This window comes from Daphnia pulicaria, chromosome 2 (genome assembly GCF_021234035.1).
Source record: "Daphnia pulicaria isolate SC F1-1A chromosome 2, SC_F0-13Bv2, whole genome shotgun sequence".
Taxonomy (NCBI): Eukaryota; Metazoa; Arthropoda; class Branchiopoda; order Diplostraca; family Daphniidae; genus Daphnia; species Daphnia pulicaria.
In genome coordinates, this window is record NC_060914.1 from 1,783,408 (window position 1) to 1,802,988 (window position 19,581).

At 39.0% G+C, this 19,581-nt stretch overlaps 4 protein-coding genes and 2 pseudogenes across 5 annotated transcripts; 5 read left to right on the forward strand and 1 right to left on the reverse strand.

Moving 5' to 3' along the window:
* Positions 1-73, forward strand: part of LOC124327351 — a 684-nt pseudogene extending 611 nt beyond the window's left edge.
* Positions 74-209: 136 nt separating this feature from the next.
* On the forward strand, positions 210-809 carry LOC124327348 (uncharacterized protein DDB_G0271670-like; the record flags this gene model as incomplete). Its single annotated transcript, XM_046786356.1, is given in 1 exon segment — positions 210-809. A coding segment is annotated over 1 exon segment (600 nt), but the record flags the coding sequence as incomplete, so codon positions are not given.
* Positions 810-1,106: 297 nt separating this feature from the next.
* LOC124327349 lies at positions 1,107-1,706 on the forward strand (annotated as a pseudogene).
* Positions 1,707-14,719: 13,013 nt separating this feature from the next.
* LOC124327226 (tRNA (adenine(37)-N6)-methyltransferase-like) lies at positions 14,720-16,107 on the forward strand. The gene is made up of 4 exons (XM_046786194.1): positions 14,720-14,940; positions 15,018-15,168; positions 15,237-15,335; positions 15,392-16,107. Exons 1-4 carry the CDS (start codon positions 14,892-14,894, stop codon positions 16,068-16,070), a joined length of 978 nt encoding a protein of 325 aa, XP_046642150.1. The 5' UTR covers positions 14,720-14,891; the 3' UTR covers positions 16,071-16,107.
* On the reverse strand, positions 15,871-18,173 carry LOC124327129 (SURP and G-patch domain-containing protein 1-like). Of its 2 annotated transcripts, none has more exons than XM_046786046.1 (6): positions 17,837-18,173; positions 17,428-17,774; positions 17,272-17,341; positions 16,858-17,179; positions 16,591-16,796; positions 15,871-16,527 (listed from the first exon to the last, which is right to left on the reverse strand). In XM_046786046.1, exons 1-6 carry the CDS (start codon positions 18,055-18,057, stop codon positions 16,170-16,172), a joined length of 1,524 nt encoding a protein of 507 aa, XP_046642002.1. In that variant the 5' UTR covers positions 18,058-18,173; the 3' UTR covers positions 15,871-16,169. The 2 variants fall into 2 exon arrangements, with proteins under 2 accessions (XP_046642002.1, XP_046642003.1); XM_046786047.1 differs by having other exon boundaries at positions 17,272-17,329; positions 17,837-18,172.
* Positions 18,174-18,353: 180 nt separating this feature from the next.
* Positions 18,354-19,494, forward strand: LOC124327285 (survival motor neuron protein-like). The gene is made up of 4 exons (XM_046786280.1): positions 18,354-18,507; positions 18,581-18,884; positions 18,972-19,322; positions 19,378-19,494. The coding sequence occupies exons 1-4, from the start codon at positions 18,466-18,468 to the stop codon at positions 19,437-19,439; spliced, it is 759 nt and encodes a 252-aa protein (XP_046642236.1). The 5' UTR covers positions 18,354-18,465; the 3' UTR covers positions 19,440-19,494.
* The last annotated feature ends 87 nt before the right edge of the window (positions 19,495-19,581 follow it).

Consider the following 19,581-nt stretch of genomic DNA (forward strand, 5'->3'; position numbering starts at 1 on the left):
CTCCTCAACCTCCTCCTCCTCCTCAACCTCCTCCTCCTCATTCTCCTCCTCCTCAATCTCCTCCTCCTCATTCTTCTCCTCCTTCTTATTCTCCTCCTCCTCATTCTCCAAAAACTTCCTAAACCTCCTCCTCCTAATTCTCCTCCTCCTCAACCTCCTCAACTTCCTCCTCCTCATTCTCCTCCTCCTAATTCCCCTCCTCCTCAACTTCCTCCTCCTCATTCTCCTCCTCCAAAACCTCCTCAACCTCCTCCTCCTCATTCTCCTCCTCCTCAACCTCCTCCTCCTCATTCTCTTCCTCCTCAAATTCCTCCTCCTCAAATTCCTCCTCCTCAACCTTCTCATTCTCCTCCTCCTCAACCTCCTCATTCTCGTCCTAATTCTCAACCTCCTCAACCTCCTCCTCCTCATTCTCCTCCTCCTCCCAATTCTCCACCTCCTCAACCTCCTCCTCCTCATTCTCCTCCTCCTTAATCTCCTCCTCGTCATTCTCCTCCTCCTAAACCTCCCCCTCCTCAACCACCTCAACCTCCTCCTCCTCATTCTCCTCCTCCTCAACCTCCTCCTCCTAATTCTCCCCCTCCTCAACCTCCTCCTCCTCATTCTCCTCCTCCTCAACCTCTTCCTCCTCCTCCTCCTCCTCCTCATTCTCCTCCTCCTCAAACTCCTCCTCCTCATTCTTCTCCTCCTCAAACTCCTCCTCCTTATTCTCCTCCTCCTCATTCTCCCAAAACTCCTCAACCTCCTCCTCAACCTCTTCAACCTCCCCCTCCTCATTCTCCTCCTCCTCAACCTCCTCATTCTCCTCCTCCTCAATCTCCTCCTCCTCATTCTTCTCCTCCTCAAACTCCTCCTCCTCAACCTCCTCCTCCTCAACCTCCTCCTCCTTATTCTCCTCCACCTCAATCTCCTCCTCCTCATTCTTCTTCTCCTCAAACTCCTCCTCCTTATTCTCCTCCTCCTCATTCTCCAAAAACTCATCAACCTCCTCCTCCTCATTCTCCCCCTTCTCATTCTTCTCCTCCTCAAACTCCTCCTCCTTATTCTCCTCCTCCTCATTCTCCCAAACTTCCTCAAACTCCTCCTCCTAATTCTCCTCCTCCTCAACCTCCTCAACCTCCTCCTCCTCATTGTCCTCCTCCTCAACCTCCTCATTCTCCTCCTCCTAATTCCCCTCCTCCTCAACTTCCTCCTCCTCATTCTCCTCCTCCAAAACCTCCTCCTCCTCATTCTCCTCCTCCTCAACCTCCTCATTCTCCTCCTCCTCAACCTCCTCCTCCTCAACCTCCTCCTCCTCATTCTTCTCCTCCTCAACCTCTTCATTCTCCTCCTAATTCTCAACCTCCTCAACCTCCTCCTCCTCATTCTCTTCCTCCTCCTAATTCTCCACCTCCTCAACCTCCTCCTCCTCATTCTTCTTCTCCTCAATCTCCTCCTCCTCATTCTCCTCCTCCCCAACCTCCTCCTCCTCAACCTCCTCAACCTCCTCCTCATCATTCTCCTCCTCCTCAACCTCCTCCTCCTAATTCTCCTCCTCCTCAAACTCCTCCTCCCCATTCTCCTCCTCCTCAACCTCCTCATTCTCCTCCTCCTCAAACTCCTCCTCCTCATTCTCCCATACTTCCTCCTCCTCAACCTCCTAATTCTCCTCCTCCTCATTTTCCTCCTCCTAAACCTCCTCATTCTCAACCTCCTCAACCTCCTAATTCTCCTCCTCCTCAATCTCCTCCTCTTCATTCTTCTCCTCCTCAAAATGCTAGATGTTTGGGACATTTTTTTGTATTTCTTCAACACCAATGCAACCTGTCACATGTAATGAGTTTTCTCTTATAATTATTGTAAAATAGAGTATTCTACACTGATTCAACATGAAAAATACAATTACATGTGATAGGAAAGGTCTTCACTACGATTTGGAAATATTTCATGCTAAATGTTTGGGACGTTTTTGGTATTTCTTCAACACCAATGCAACCTGTCACATGTAATGAGTTTTCTCTTATAATTGTTGAATAATAGAGTATTCTACACTGATTCAACATGAAAAATATCATTACATGTGATAGGAAAGGTCTCCACCACGATTTGGAAATATTTTAGGCTAGATGTAAGGGTCGTTTTTTCGGTATTTCTTCAATACCAATGCAACCTGTCACATTTAATGAGTCTTCTCTTATAATTATTGTGAAATAGAGTATTGTACACTAATTAAACATGAAAAATACCATTACATGTGATAGGAAAGGTCTCCACCACGATTTGGAAATATTTCATGCTAGATGTTTGGGACGTTTTTTGGTATTTCTTCAACACCAATGCAACTTGTCGCATGTAATGAGTTTTCTCTTATAATTATTTTAAAATAGAGTATTCTACACTGATTCAACATGAAAAATACCATTACATGTGATAGGAAAGGTCTCGACCACGATTTGAAAATATTTCATGCTATATGTTTGGGACGTTTTTTGGTATTTCTTCAACACGAATGCAACTTGTCGCATGTAATGAGTTTTCTCTTATAATTATTTTAAAATAGATTATTCTACACTGATTCAACATGAAAAATACCATTACATGTGATAGGAAAGGTCTCGACCACGATTTGAAAATATTTCATGCTATATGTTTGGGACGTTTTTTGGTATTTCTTCAACACCAATGCAACCTGTCACATGTAATGAGTTTTCTCTTATAATTATTGTAAAATAGAGTATTCTACACTGATTCAACATGAAAAATACCATTACATGTGATAGGAAAGGTCTCCACCACGATTTGGAAATATTTTAAGCTAGATGTTAGGGTCGTTTTTTCGGTATTTCTTCAATACCAATGCAACTTGTCACACATAATGAGTTTTCTCTTATTATTATTGTAAAATAGAGTATTCTACACTGATTCAACATGAAAAATACCATTACATGTGATAGGAAAGGTCTCCACTACGATTTGGAAATATTTCAGGCTAGATGTTAGGGTGGTTTTTTCGGTATTTCTTCAATACCAATGCAACCTGTCACACGTAATGAGTTTTTTCTTATAATTATTCTAAAATAGAGTATTCTACACTGATTCAACATGAAAAATACCATTACATGTGATAGGAAAGGTCTTCACCACGATTTGGAAATATTTCATGCTAGATGTTTGGGACGTTTTTTGGTATTTCTTCAACACCAATGCAACCTGTCACATGTAATGAGTTTTCTCTTATAATTATTGTAAAATAGAGGATTCTACACTGATTCAACATGAAAAATACCATTATATGTGATAGGAAAGGTCTCCACCACGATTTGGAAATATTTTTGGCTAGATGTAAGGGTCGTTTTTTCGGTATTTCTTCAATACCATTGCAACTTGTCACACATAATGAGTTTTCTCTTATAATTATTTTAAAATAGAGTATTCTACACTGATTCAACATGAAAAATACCATTACATGTGATAGGAAAGGTCTCGACCACGATTTGAAAATATTTCATGCTAGATGTTTGGGACGTTTTTTGGTATTTCTTCAACACCAATGCAACCTGTCACATGTAATGAGTCTTCTCTTATAATTATTGTGAAATAGAGTATTGTACACTAATTAAACATGAAAAATACCATTACATGTGATAGGAAAGGTGTCCACCACGATTTGGAAATATTTAAAGCTAGATGTTAGGGTCGTTTTTCGGTATTTCTTCAATACCAATGCAACTTGTCACACATAATGAGTTTTCTCTTATTATTATTGTAAAATAGAGTATTGTACACTAATTAAACATGAAAAATACCATTACATGTGATAGGAAAGGTCTCGACCACGATTTGAAAATATTTCATGCTAGATGTTTGGGACGTTTTTTGGTATTTCTTCAACACCAATGCAACTTGTCACACATAATGAGTTTTCTCTTATAATTATTTTAAAATAGAGTATTCTACACTGATTCAAAATGAAAAATACCATTACATGTGATAGGAAAGGTCTCCACCACGATTTGGAAATATTTTAGGCTAGATGTAAGGGTCGTTTTTTCGGTATTTCTTCAATACCAATGCAACTTGTCACACATAATGAGTTTTCTCTTATAATTATTTTAAAATAGAGTATTCTACACTGATTCAAAATGAAAAATACCATTACATGTGATAGAAAAGGTCTCGACCACGATTTGAAAATATTTCATGCTAGATGTTTGGGACGTTTTTTGGTATTTCTTCAACACCAATGCAACCTGTCACATTTAATGAGTCTTCTCTTATAATTATTGTAAAATAGAGTATTCTACACTAATTAAACATGAAAAATACCATTACATAAGATAGGAAAGGTCTCCACCACGATTTGGAAATATTTCAGGCTAGATGTTAGGGTCGTTTTTTCGGTATTTCTTCAATACCAATGCAACCTGTCACACGTAATGAGTTTTCTCTTATAATTATTGTAAAATAGAGTATTTTTACACTGATTCAACATGAAAAATATCATTACATGTGATAGGAAAGGTCTTCACCACGATTTAGAAACATTTCATGCTAGATGTTTGGGACGTTTTTTGGTATTTCTTCAACACCAATGCAACCTGTCACATGTAATGAGTTTTCTCTTATAATTATTGTAAAATAGAGTATTCTACACTGATTCAACATGAAAAATACCATTACATGTGATAGGAAAGGTCTCCACCACGATTTGGAAATATTTTAGGCTAGATGTAAGGGTCGTTTTTTCGGTATTTCTTCAATACCAATGCAACTTGTCACACATAATGAGTTTTCTCTTATAATTATTTTAAAATAGAGTATTCTACACTGATTCAAAATGAAAAATACCATTACATGTGATAGAAAAGGTCTCGACCACGATTTGAAAATATTTCATGCTAGATGTTTGGGACGTTTTTTGGTATTTCTTCAACACCAATGCAACCTGTCACATTTAATGAGTCTTCTCTTATAATTATTGTGAAATAGAGTATTGTACACTAATTAAACATGAAAAATACCATTACATGTGATAGGAAAGGTCTCCACCACGATTTGGAAATATTTTAAGCTAGATGTTAGGGTCGTTTTTCGGTATTTCTTCAATACCAATGCAACTTGTCACACATAATGAGTTTTCTCTTATAATTATTGTAAAATAGAGTATTCTACACTGATTCAAAATGAAAAATACCATTACATGTGATAGGAAAGGTCTCCACCACGATTTGGAAATATTTCATGCTAGATGTTTGGGACGTTTTTTTTGGTATTTCTTCAACACCAATGCAACCTGTCACATGTTCTGAGTTTCTTGTGATAATTATTGTAAAATAGAGTATTCTTTACTTATTTAACACAAAGAATACTAAAACATGTGATAGGAAAGGTCTCCACCAAGATTTTGAAATATTTCAGGCTAGATGTTTGGGACGTTTTTTTGGTATTTCTTCAACACCAATGCAACTTGTCACATGTAGTGAGTTTTCTCTTAGAATTATTGTAAAATAGAGTATTCTACACTGATTCCACATGAAAAATACCAATACATGTGATAGGAAAGGTCTCCACCACGATTTGGAAATATTTCAGGCTAGATGTTATGGTTGTTTTTTTGGTATTTCTTCAACTCCAATGCAACCTGTCACATATAATGAATTTTCTCTTATAATTATTGTAAAACAGAGTAGTATACACTGATTCAACATGAAAAATACCATTACATGTGATAGGAAAGGTCTCCCCCACGATTTGGAAATATTTCAGGCTAGATGTTATGGTTGTTTTTTTGGTATTTCTTCAACACCAATGCAACTTGTCACATGTAGTGAGTTTTCTCTTAGAATTATTGTAAAATAGAGTATTCTACACTGATTCCACATGGAAAATACCAATACATGTGATAGGAAAGGTCTCCCCCACGATTTGGAAATATTTCAGGCTAGATGTTATGGTTGTTTTTTTGGTATTTCTTCAAAACCAATGCAACTTGTCACATGTAGTGAGTTTTCTCTTAGAATTATTGTAAAATAGAGTATTCTTCACTGATTCAACATGAAAAATACCATTACATGTGATAGGAAAGGTCTCCACCAAGATTTTGAAATATTTCATGCTAGATGTTTGGCACGTTTTTGGGTATTTCTTCAACACCAATGCAACCTGTCACATATAATGAATTTTCTCTTGGAATTATTGTAAAACAGAGTATTATACACTGATTCAACATGAAAAATACCATTATATGTGATAGGAAAGGTCTCCACCACGATTTCGAAATATTTCAGGCTAGATGTTTGGGACGTTTTTTTTGGTATTTCTTCAACACCAATGCAACCTGTCACATGTTCTGAGTTTCTTGTGATAATCATTGTAAAATAGAGTATTCTTTACTTATTTAACACAAGGAATACTAAAACATGTGATAGGAAAGGTCTCCACCAAGATTTTGAAATATTTCAGGCTAGATGTTTGGGACGTTTTTTTGGTATTTCTTCAACACCAATGCAACTTGTCACAGTGAGTTTTCTCTTAGAATTATTGTAAAATAGAGTATTCTACACTGATTCCACATGAAAAATACCAATACATGTGATAGGAAAGGTCTCCACCACGATTTGGAAATATTTCAGGCTAGATGTTATGGTTGTTTTTTTGGTATTTCTTCAACACCAATGCAACTTGTCACATGTAGTGAGTTTTCTCTTAGAATTATTGTAAAATAGAGTATTCTTCACTGATTCAACATGAAAAATACCATTACATGTGATAGGAAAGGTCTCCACCAAGATTTTGAAATATTTCATAGCTAGATGTTGTAACGAATCAAGCGGGTTGGCCGTATGGCTTTTTCCACTCAATCGTCAACTAAAAGATCCTTTGTTGAAAGTAATTAGTTTGTATTGTTCTTACATGAAAGTTGATCAGCCAACATGGTACTTAGACTCTTCAAGCCGACATACAAATAATAATCAATACATTTTTAATGAAGAAAAAGATATAGAACATAGTAAGTTTCCAATAGCTACATAGACTAGGAATAGCATCCCAGAGTATACTGACCGGGGCCTCATCTCGTCTACATAACCAGAGTCAACTTGAACTACAGAATGAGCCAGAAAGACTGAGCTAAAGAATGAGACTCTGCGTTGGGTTTTATACCGAAAACAAGTAAAGGGAAAGTGAGAAATAATAGGTCAAGAGAAAGGGAAATTGGTAGGTCACAACAGGTCACAAAGGAGAAAGGCACTTGGATCAACTTTGACCCAGATCAAAAATAGAAAGGCGTTTCTCGGAATCCTTACATCACTCACCCTCCCGACAGGTTGCGTCCCGCAACCTATTAAGAGACATAAAACTGCACAGAACTGACAGTGAGATACACATTTATGCATTAAAATTTAATTGTCTTCTGTAATCATGGCTGGCGAGAATTTTTTCTTTCTCGCTCCCATCAATATTTCTTTGAATTAGTCAATAACTTGTTTCACGTTTCTTAATTCTTAATTCAACTGTGATATTACTCATACAGTCTACTCTAAAATGAATTGTCAGTTCTGAGCGGATCCTCTTCTGTTGTTCTTCCAGGGATGGTCGTGATGATTGAAGCTGAAGAGTGTATGGCCGTCCTTTGTGGTAGGTGGGCGGTTGGCCAAGGTTCTCCAATCTCCTCGAAGCGTTGAGTTCGGTAATCGCTGCCACCAGTGTAACGAATCAAGCGGTTTGGCCGTATGGCTTTTTCCACTCAATCGTCAACTAAAAGATCCTTTGTTGAAAGTAATTAGTTTGTATTGTTCTTACATGAAAGTTGATCAGCCAACATGGTACTTAGACTCTTCAAGCCGACATACAAATAATAATCAATACATTTTTAATGAAGAAAAAGATATAGAACATAGTAAGTTTCCGATAGCTACATAGACTAGGAATAGCATCCCAGAGTATACTGACTGGGGCCTCATCTCGTCTACATAACCAGAGTCAACTTGAACTACAGAATGAGCCAGAAAGACTGAGCTAAAGAATGAGACTCTGCGTTGGGTTTTATACCGGAAACAAGTAAAGGGAAAGTGAGAAATAATAGGTCAAGAGAAAGGGAAATTGGTAGGTCACAACAGGTCACAAAAGAGAAAGGCACTTGGATCAACTTTGACCCAGATCAAAAATAGAAAGGCGCATCTCAGAATCCTTACAATGTTTGGGACGTTTTTGGGTATTTCTTCAACACCAATGCAACCTGTCACATGTAGTGAGTTTTCTCTTATAATTATTGTAAAATAGAGTATTTTACACTGATTCAACATGAAAAATACCATTACATGTGATAGAAAAGGTCTCCACCAAGATTTTGAAATATTTCAGGCTAGATGTTTGGGACGTTTTTTTTTTGGTATTTCTTCAACACCAATGCAACCTGTCACATGTTCTGAGTTTCTTGTGATAATTATTGTAAAATAGAGTATTCTTTACTTATTTAACACAAAGAATACTAAAACATGTGATAGGAAAGGTCTCCACCACGATTTTGAAATATTTCAGGCTAGATGTTTGAGACGTTTTTTTGGTTTTTCTTCAACACCAATGCAACTTGTCACATGTAGTGAGTTTTCTCTTAGAATTATTGTAAAATAGAGTATTCTACACTGATTCAGCATGAAAAATACCAATACATGTGATAGGAAAGGTCTCCACCACGATTTGGAAATATTTCAGGCTAGATGTTATGGTTGTTTTTTTGTTATTTCTTCAACACCAATGCAACTTGTCACATGTAGTGAGTTTTCTCTTAGAATTATTGTAAAATAGAGTATTCTACACTGATCCAACATGAAAAATACCATTACATGTGATAGGAAAGGTCTCCACCACGATTTGGAAATATTTCAGGCTAGATGTTATGGTTGTTTTTTTGGTATTTCTTCAACACCAATGCAACTTGTCACATGTAGTGAGTTTTCTCTTAGAATTATTGTAAAATAGAGTATTCTACACTGATTCAACATGAAAAATACCATTACATGTGATAGGAAAGGTCTCCACCAAGATTTTGAAATATTTCATGATAGATGTTTGGGACGTTTTTTGGTATTTCTTCAACAGCAATGCAACCTGTCACATGTAGTGAGTTTTCTCTTAGAATTATTGTAAAATAGAGTATTCTTCACTGATTCAACATGAAAAATACCATTACATGTGTAACGAAGTAAGTGAAAAAAATATTATAGCAACTTAGAGTGCTGAGCTGTTCTCTGCTGTGCTCTACCGTGCTCTGGCGTGCACTGGCGTGCTCTGACGTGCTCTGGCGTGCTCTGGCCTGCTCTGTCGTGCATTGACGTGCTCTGGCGTGTACTGGCGTGCTCTGGCGTGCACTGGCGTGCTCTGGTGTGATTTGGCGTGCTCTGACGTGCACTGGCGTGCTCTGGCGTGCACTGGCGTGGTCTGTCGTGCTCTGTCGTGCTCTGCTATGCAGAACTTAAGTGCTTGACAATAGAAATCCCCTACCCGACAATAGAACTCAAATAACTTGAATAATTTTTAAAAATTCAAGTGCTGTGATGTGCGTTTTTCTAAAACTTTTTGTTCATGATTTGCTCTATAAATTTATTGTTTCAATAGACTTGAAATGGTGTATTGGACATTGATTTACACATCCTGTAATTAAAAAATGGTTTTAACAAGTGAAAAAAATATTATAGCAACTTTAAGTGCTGAGCTGTTCTCTGCTGTGCTCTACCGTGCTCTGGCGTGCACTGGCGTGCTCTGGCGTTCACTGGCGTGCACTGGCATGATCTGGCGTGCACTGGCGTGCTCTGGTGTGAATTGGCATGCACTGACGTGCACTGGCGTGCTCTGGCGTGCACTGGCGTGCTCTGGTGTGAATTTGCGTGCTCTGAGCTGGCGTGCACTGGCGTGCTCTTGTGTGAATTGGCGTGCACTGGCGTGCTCTGGCGTGCTCTGGCGTGCTCTGTCGTGCTCTGGCGTGCTCTGCTATGCAGAACTCAAGTGGTTGACAATAGAAATCCACTACCCGACAATAGAACTCAAATAACTTGAATAATTTTTAAAAATCCAAGTGCTGTGATGTGCGTTTTTCTAAAACTTTTTGTTCATGATTTGCTCTATAAATTTATTGATTCAATAGACTTGAAATGGTGTATTGGACATTGATTTACACATCCTGTAATTAAAAAATGGTTTTAACAAGTGAAAAAAATATTATAGCAACTTCAAGTGCTGAGCTGTTCTCTGCTCTGCTCTACCGTGCTCTGGCGTGCACTGGCGTGCACTGGCTTGCTCTGGCGTGCATTGACGTGCTCTGGTGTGTACTGGCGTGCTCTGGCGTGCACTGACGTGCTCAGACGTGCACTGGCGTGCTCTGGTGTGAATCGTCGTGCTCTGGCGTGCACTGGCGTGCTCTGGCGTGCATTGACGTGCTCTGGCGTGCACTGGCGTGCTCTGGCGTGCTTTGGCGTGCTTTGGCGTGAACAGGCGTGCTCTGGCGTGCATTGGCTTGCTCTGGCGTGCATTGACGTTCTCTGGCTTGCACTGGCGTACTCTGGCGTGCACTGGCGTACTCTGGTGTAAATTGGCGTGCACTGGCGTGCACTGGCGTACTCTGGCGTGCACTGGCATGCTCTGGCGTGCATTGATGTGCTCTGGCGTGCTCTGGCGTGCACTGGTGTGCATTTTTGTATTTTTATTCGGGTAACGCGGATTTCGACACGTATTATGGACACTCCCTTGAAGGTTTAAAAGTTGAATTTTCGTTTGGGTAAGGCGGATTTCGACTGTGGCACACTATGAAAATCTTGAAATCGTAACACGAATAAATTGTCAACAAAAATTAATGAAAGTAGATTTTCAAACATGAAAATTTTTTTAAATCCTATGGGGTAATGGAATATTTGCCCCTCTACGTATTATGGAGACCTCCCTGAAAGTTTTAAAGTTGAATTTTCGTTTGGGTAACGTGGATTTCGACCGTGGCACACTATGAAAATCTTGAAATCGTAACACGAAAATGTCAACAAAAAATGATGAAAGTAGATTTTCAAACATGAATAACTTTTTAAATCCTATGGGGTAATGGAATATTTGTCCCTCTACGTATTTAAGACACTCCCTTGAAGGTTTAAAAGTTGAATTTTCGTTTGGGTAACGCGGATTTCGACCGTGGCACACTATGAAAATCTTGAAATTGTAACACGAAGAAAATGTCAACAAAAAATGATGAAAGTAGATTTTCAAACATGAATAACTTTTTAAATCCTATGGGGTAATGGAATATTTGCTTATCTACGTATTTAAGACACTTCCTTGAAGGTTTAAAAGTTGAATTTTCGTTTGGGTAACGCGGATTTCGACCGTGGCACACTATGAAAATCTTGAAATCGTAACACGAATAAAATGTCAACAAAAAATGATGAAAGTAGATTTTCGAACATGAATAACTTTTGAAATCCTATGGGGTTATGGAATATTTGCCCCTCGTCGTATTATGGACACTCCCCTGAAAGTTTTAAAGTTGAATTTTCGTTTAGGTAACGTGGATTTCCACCGTGGCACACTATGAAAATCTTGAAATGGTAACACGAAAATTTCAACAAAAAATTATGAAAGTAGATTTTCGAACATGGATAACTTTTGAAATCCTATGGGGTTATGGAATATTTGCCCCTCTACGTATTTAAGACACTCCCTTGAAGGTTTTAAAGTTTAATTTTGGTTTGGGTAACGCGGATTTCGACCGTGGCACACTATGAAAATCTTGAAATGGTAACACGAAAATTTCAACAAAAAATGATGAAAGTAGATTTTCGAACATGAATAACTTTTGAAATCCTATGGGGTAATGGAATATTGGCCCCTCGTCGTATTATGGACACTCCCTTGAAGGTTTTAAAGTTTAATTTTGGTTTGGGTAACGCGGATTTCGACCGTGGCACACTATGAAATTCTCGAAATCGTAACACGAAAATGTCAACAAAAAATGATGAAAGTAGATTTTCAAACATGAATAACTTTTTAAATCCTATGGGGTAATGGAATATTTGCCCCTCTAAGTATTATCGACACTCCCCTGAAAGTTTTAAAGTTGAATTTTTGTTTGGGTAACGTGGATTTCGACCGTGGCACACTATGAAAATCTTGAAATGGTAACACGAAAATTTCAACAAAAAATTGTGAAAGTAGATTTTCGAACATGGATAACTTTTGAAATCCTATGGGGTTATGGAATATTTGCCCCTCGTCGTATTATGAACACTCCCTTGAAGGTTTTAAAGTTTAATTTTGGTTTGGGTAACGCGGATTTCAACCGTGGCACACTATGAAAATCTTGAAATGTAAAAGAAATGATGAAAATAGATTTTCAAACATGAATAGCCTTTGAAATCCTATGGGGTAATGGAATATTTGCCCCTCTACGTATTATGGACACTCCTTTGAAGGTTTTAAAGTTGAATTTTCGTTTGGGTTACGCGGATTTCGACCGTGGCACACTATGAAAATCTTGAAATGGTAACACAAAAATTTCAACAAAAAATGATGAAAGTAGATTTTCGAACATGAATAACTTTTAAAATCCTATGGGGTAATGGAATATTGGCCCCTCGTTGTATTATGGACACTCCGCTGAAGGATTTAAAGTTAAATTTTCGTTTAGGTAACGCGGATTTCCACCGTGGCACACTATGAAAATCTTGAAATCGTAACACGAAAATGTCAACAAAAAATTATGAAAGTAGATTTTCAATATAATAGAATTTCAATTGTATTTTTTTTAGAGTGAACAACTGAACAACAATATACACCAACTAGCTAGTAGTAGCTATACAGTTCGGGCTCTTTTGCTAGCCGGGTCAATCATGAAAAAGGACTCTCAAACAAAAATTAACTAAAAATAAAGTAGACTTAGAAGGAGATTGAGAGAAAAATTAGGTTATCACCAAGTGATTAGCGAATCCACTGTTAGGTACAACAATGAGGTAAAAATTAGTTATCGAGAAGAAAAGAATATTTTAAAAGTGAAATGGTTGGTTTTCCCATAAGTCGCTGTAGACGCTTAACACAGATTGGACACAAATTGGATTTGGCATATTTACGGAAAATGCGCAACACAGGATGTCCAACTGCTCCGTCCCGGTTTTAGGGTAAAAGTAGTCCAGCCAGAGCCATTTACTATGGTTACGGCTCTCAACGTTAATGGCTTCCATATGCTTTTGGTGTCGTCTTGAATTCCTATCATCCATCACTGCCACCTGGTGGGTGTGTAACAACACTACGTGCCAGGCGCCACCTTACTACCATTTGAAATTTCTAAGTTCTAACAATACGTTGTGGGAAACTATTGCTTTACTACTTAGTCTTTATAGGTTTGGGCTTGGATTACTGTCTTAATTGGTTTCCTCTCAATATTTTGCAAGCTAATTAAATTTAGGTAAAATTACAAAAAAAAAAGGTATTGCCTTCGCTAGGATCGAATCTACGATCTTCGACTCCGCACCTTGCCGCTCTAACCACTAGGCTACTTCCTATAATCTTAATTAAATCAAGTGCATTTTGTTACAATGGGTTCGTAAGATTTTGATGATTTCGCCGTTTTCTGTAATAAGTGGAGACTATCGCCGCTAGTGGCGGGACCACTTGATAGGAATCGAGGGGGCGGAATAGAGTTTGAAGGAGGCATGTCCGTAGAGGACCCATCAAGACGACGCCATCTCCGAGAGAATCCATATATAATAAAAGAACAAGCTTTTGGGGGAGGGGCTTATTCATGTCACGGACATTTTTGGGGGAGGAGCCTGTGTCTGTGTCAACAATGTGTCAACACAGGCTCCTCCCCCAAAAGCTTTTATGGAACATGCCCAAACATGCCCAAACAAATCACCACCAGATGTCGTCGCCGTGATGACGCAATCTTTGATGACGCAACAATTAGCATCACCACCAGATGTCTATAGCATCTCCGTGATGACGAAATCTTCAAGTACCGGGCAGATTTCCCACGATAAATTCTATTACGGGCAGATGATTAAGCTACAGAAAAGCGAATAGCAAAAGGGTCTGACTTTACGCTAGACCAAAGTTCCCCGGATTTGAACGGGGCTCAGGTTACTCGTCTTCCGCCATAAGAGACGCGTAACTAGGGCTGTGACCCGGACGTTTTTTAGCGGGTTTTTTTAATGGGTTTTTTAGATGGGTTTTTCTTCTTCCGCGGGTTGGAGCGGGTTGGGCCAACAGAGTAAATGGGTTCGGACCGGGCCGACCCATGGGTCAAAAAATTTTACCGGCCGGGTAACGGCCCGGGTAAAAAATCGGGTCAAACACACTTTTTTTTTACAAACTTAAAAAGATTCCCTAAATTTCTTAATTTTCTTCTTCTTCCAACAGTGACACGTCAATTCTGTCTTCTGAACACCCCTGAACGCCCTTTTCTACCACTTATCCTACTTTTCATGCTACGAAATTATCGTAGAGCATTTGGCGGCAATATTTTTAGGTCTTTCTTGAGGCCGCAGGCATAGAGAATAAAGAGCTGACTACTAGATGGCGCCACCGCTCGGGTTGGCCCGCGGACCCGGGGGTTCAACCCGTCGCCCGCCCCGTTAAAAAAAATGCCTCGGTGGGTCGAGTCGGGTTGGGTTTTTTTCATTCAGCCCGGGCGTTGGCCCGGGTTTTCATCGCCCGGGCCACAGCCCTACGCGTAACCATAGTAAATGTAAATGGCTCTGGTCCAGCCGTGCGCACTCAAAGAAGAGGCTTGGTGCATAAAAGAGTTGCTGTCTGCTTGAAATTGAAATCACGTTCAGTTCACGACGCACGAGAGCTCTCCTTTTCGGCTTGTTTTTTTTATCACTCCGTGAAAATTTAAAAGGAATCTTACAGAATAAGTGCTGTTTTTGATAATTTAAATGGCCGAAGAAGAGACTAAAATTGAAAGTTTTGTTTTTAAACCTATCGGTAAGTGAACAAAATTTGGTGAAAAAATTGTCATACTGAGGAGTTACTTCTACTTCATCATTGCATTTATATTTTAGGGTACGCTTCTACCTGGTTTAAATTTAAAAACGCAACTCCTCGACAACCTTCTGTCTCTTCTTTGACGAGAGGTTTCATTAAAATATCAACTGAAATATTTAGTCAGCCTCATCATTCACTAAAAAACCTTAATCAGTTCTCCCATGTCTGGTAATTTTTTTTTATATAAATAACCTGTAGCTATTAGTTGCAACTGGAATAACTAATATTCTGTTCAGGATTTTGTTTTTATTTCACAAGAATGGCCGGCCATTTACGAAAACAATGGTAGCTCCTCCCCGACTTGGTGGTGCAAGAGTTGGCCTCTTCTCAACTAGGTAGGTAATTAAGTTTGAGAACATTGAATCTGTGTTTGAACCTGTTCATCTTTTAGGTCACCTCACAGACCAAATCCTATTGGACTTACTCTGGCCAAAATAGAGAAAGTTGAAGGGGATACTGTTCATCTCTGTGGCTTAGATCTCTTGGATGGAACACCAATCATAGATATTAAACCATACATCCCTTCTTATGACTACCCACAAGACAATGATCAGACAGATTCTGTGACCACTGAAGCAATAGATTCAGCCACCACTGCAGTGTCTGAATCAACTGATGCAATTGATGATCCAACTTACTGTGGTCCAAATCCACCCACAACTGTATCGAACCCTGAATGGATCACATTAGGCGGTCAAGAAAAAACGTTAAATGTAGCTTTTACTCAAGACGCGCTGTCTCAAATCCGGAAATTTTCCCCTGATGCGGAAGATCCTGCATACCGTCTGTCATTTCTTAAATCACCAGTGGAAGCACAAAAAGCTATTGAAGACATTTTGAGGGAGGATCCCAGATCAATATACAGGAAGATGAAGGGTCAAGATCTGTTATACTTCTGTGTAGTCGATTGTATGCATGTTACAACCTGGTTTGACGAATGCATAAAAAAATGCGAAGTTTTAAGGGTCATGCCTTACACAACAAGAAAAGCAATGAACGAAGCAAACAAAAAACAACAATGGGATAATAATCTGGCAAAGATCGAAGATAAAATGAAGGAAGTGATGTAATATGAGTTAATAATACGAAATAAACGGTGCAACACTACTTTGGGGGACAATACATTTAAACTAATTTAAGCACCACAAACAACGACAGGTGAGACACGATTAGTAATAGGCCCGGCGCGGATTGTTGAGAGGGTTGGGTCGAAAACGGTAAGCTAACATCATTCTTTTGCGATACGCGTCGTATTCATTATCATTACTCGTCAAGTCTTCCGGTTTAATCGCTCCCAAACCTTGCGCCTCGTTTCGTCTGGTTGCGTTAACAGGCGTTGTGATACCGGATCCACCAATTCCGAGACCTTCTCCTTCTGTCCAACCAAACTTTTTCAACATTTGATAGCCAACGTTGTCTTCAGCAATCTTGAACTCCTTGTAATCAGATTCGTCAACGGTTCGTCCCTCTTGCACGGCTTGGAATTTTTCCATAAACTTGGCCAACTCTTCCGGCGGAAGAAAATCACTGTTTACGACAAAAACTCGGTTAAAATAAACTTAATCTTCTTAGAAATTTGATAGCCATTACCCAAGGTGATGTTTTCCTCGACCACATTCAGTTAACTGGTCAGCCCGATCTTTTGTTTTCTCCATTTCAGCCTTACGTCTTTTATGTTCCCAAGTTCCTCCTTCAGTTTCTTCATCACTGTCGTACTCGTATCGGACTTTTCCCACCTGAGCAAGTCTGTCTCTTTCTTGCTTCTTCTTTAACATCTCTTGATAAACGTATTGCATCTATTACGAACAAAGTAACAGATTAAAATATCAAAGGCTTAATTCAATCAAAAAATTATACTTTCACTTGGTCCAAACATTGCTTCCATTGGTCTTCCGTCAAATCAGTCGTCCCGAATACCCTCACAGCATAGGTGAGGATTTGTGGGTCGGCGGAAGTGATGCGAGACAGAAATGAGCTGCGTCCCAAGACGGTTTGATTGGTTGTGGATGGACCATCAAAACCCATATGCACATTTGAGAACGGTACAGGATTAATAGTTGGAGGTTCAATCTTCACTTCTTGAGGCCCCCAACGGCTCTGTCTTTTCCGTTCCCTCTCCTTTAGTTTACTTGAATTATCTGAGTCGTCAGGTTCTTCTTTGAATTTGCGTCTTAGTCCGCTATTGAGTGGTTAGAATTTATTAGTTCATAATTAGGTAAAATAATTTCTTAATTTATTCAAGTGATGTGTTTCTCGGCAAATCAAGAAAACCTTTGAGAGAAATTCCCCGAGTCCTCGGACGAGTTCGACGGCCCTTGATGATGGTAGTCTAATTGAGAAACTAGGAAACCCATGAGTACTGCTCTGGTGTAGTGATCCCAGTCCAGCACTTTTGCTCCCATTCCCAAATGCAAGTGCTACACTCACCCTTGTTGAAGAATGTAAGGTCATCTTCATCTTCACATGGTCTTGAAGGAGAGTAGGGGGATGGTGATCGGTTTTCTTCCTTTGTCTCCTCTTTGATATTCATTGGGGGTGGAGCGCTGAGATATGATGGTGGGGGTGGATGTTGGGTGTAGTATGGATTGGGTAGCGAATGTGGTGGTGGGACCGACACATCAATAGGAGGAGGACAAGAATAATCAGCTTGCAAACTCTGTGAAGCACCACCATGTTGAACATCACATTTTGCATTTTGCTGCTGCATTTGTCTGAATTTTTCAAGAAAGCTTCCATCATTCTTGAATGGTAATACTGGTGCTTTTGGTGGTAGCCTTGAGAGAAAATTGAAAATGTTTTAACACAATTTTACAAACAATTTTGTAAATAAAATTACTGCACGGCTTCTTCTTGTCCGTTTGGGATGACTTCCTGTACTTCTATTTTCGGTTCTACTTTTACTTCTTTCTGGGGTAGCTGTTGTTGAGCTAGCTTTTCTTCAATTTCCTTCTTTTTTTGAGCAATCAGGGCAGCCTGAGAATTCATAAACTGCAACCTTTGCTCTCGAGCATTTTTTCTAACGTTCTTAAAATTTCCAGATCCTCTAGGTGAAGACATTTTTTAGGGCAGAAACGCCAACAACAGAGAGACAAGTTTAGCTTTAGATTTTTTAGCTTCCAATAAAATAATGCAAACAAATCCATCTACACTAAACAGCATCTGGGTTGACTGGGAGTCTGGACCAGGTAAACGAATGTAACAAATGAGCGGATTATCCGCACTCAAAATCTTGAAATTTCTATTAAATGAACAAATTTTTAATTAATGTGATACTGATTTTTAAAAAATCCTTTTAAATCAGTTTTGAATTCATTAAAAAATGTGAGAAACACATCGACGTCTTCGTCTTGCTGTTTAGAAACACTTCATGTCTTTATCCTGTCTGCTAACTTATTTGAAGTTTTGAACGGAGTTATCAAAATATCAAATATCTAACCTTTTTGTTTCTTATTTGTGTTTATCATTATGGCTGAAAACAATTTCGTGTTGTTCAAGCGGGATGACCAAGTATATATTTGTCTCATTCTAATAAATTTAAGTTTCTGTAGTTCCATAATGAAGTTTGTTTGTGATGGTTTAGGATCAAGACTCTAACGAGGATGCATGGGATGATACGGCATTAATACAAGCATACGATCGAGCAGTCAACTTAGCGAAGGAGAAGGTAGCCTCTCAATTGAGTCTCGAAGAGGAAGCCCCAGAAAGCACTTCATCTGATGTTCCAGAAGAAGAACAAGCTGTATCACCATCAAAAGCGTCAAAGAAGGGAAGTTGGAAAGTTGGAGACCATGTTCGTTCAGTTTACTCTGAGGATGGTGTTGAATATGAAGCCATCATCAAGAAAATCAAGCAGCCTAATTCAACATGTCTCGTCAGATATCTTGGTTTGTATATAATGAAACATAGTTAGAAATAATTATTGATGCTAAACAGTTTCTTTTTCTTCAAAATGTTGATACTATTAACTCCAGGCTATGACAATGAGGAAGTTGTATTCATCAAGGATTTGAAACCTTCATCTGGTCTTGCTGCTAGAAATCAACAAATTGTTGCTGCTGGTGAAGTTGCACCTGAAAGTTCCAGTGACATGGAATGTGAAGGATTTCAGTCTCCCTCTAAGCCTGTACCTATTGCTGGATTGGATTGGCAACCTGTCAGACCAGAACCTCTGATACCAAATTTCTCTGTGCCAAATCACAGCTTGTCTTCCATTCCACCACCTCCAGCTCCAAGTGCCTGGCCCGCTCATGGTACTGCAGAAATGGATTCTGATTCTCTCTACTCCATGCTGATGTCGTGGTACATGGCTGGCTACCACACAGGTAAAGTCTAATTTTCAACTTAATATTCAATCTTGTTATTTAACTTCTTTACCAGGATATTACCAAGGGGTCCAGCAAAGGAACAAAAGAAAAGCAAACAATACTGGTACATCATGAATTGTAAAATAAGGAGGTAAAATACAATGCGTATTTGCGTATCGAATTATCAAAATTTAATTTGTTTTTGTCACCTTTAATAATTTGTTATCTATTCTTCTTTTACTCGTCTCATTTGCGCCAATGAAGATGAGTTGAGAAA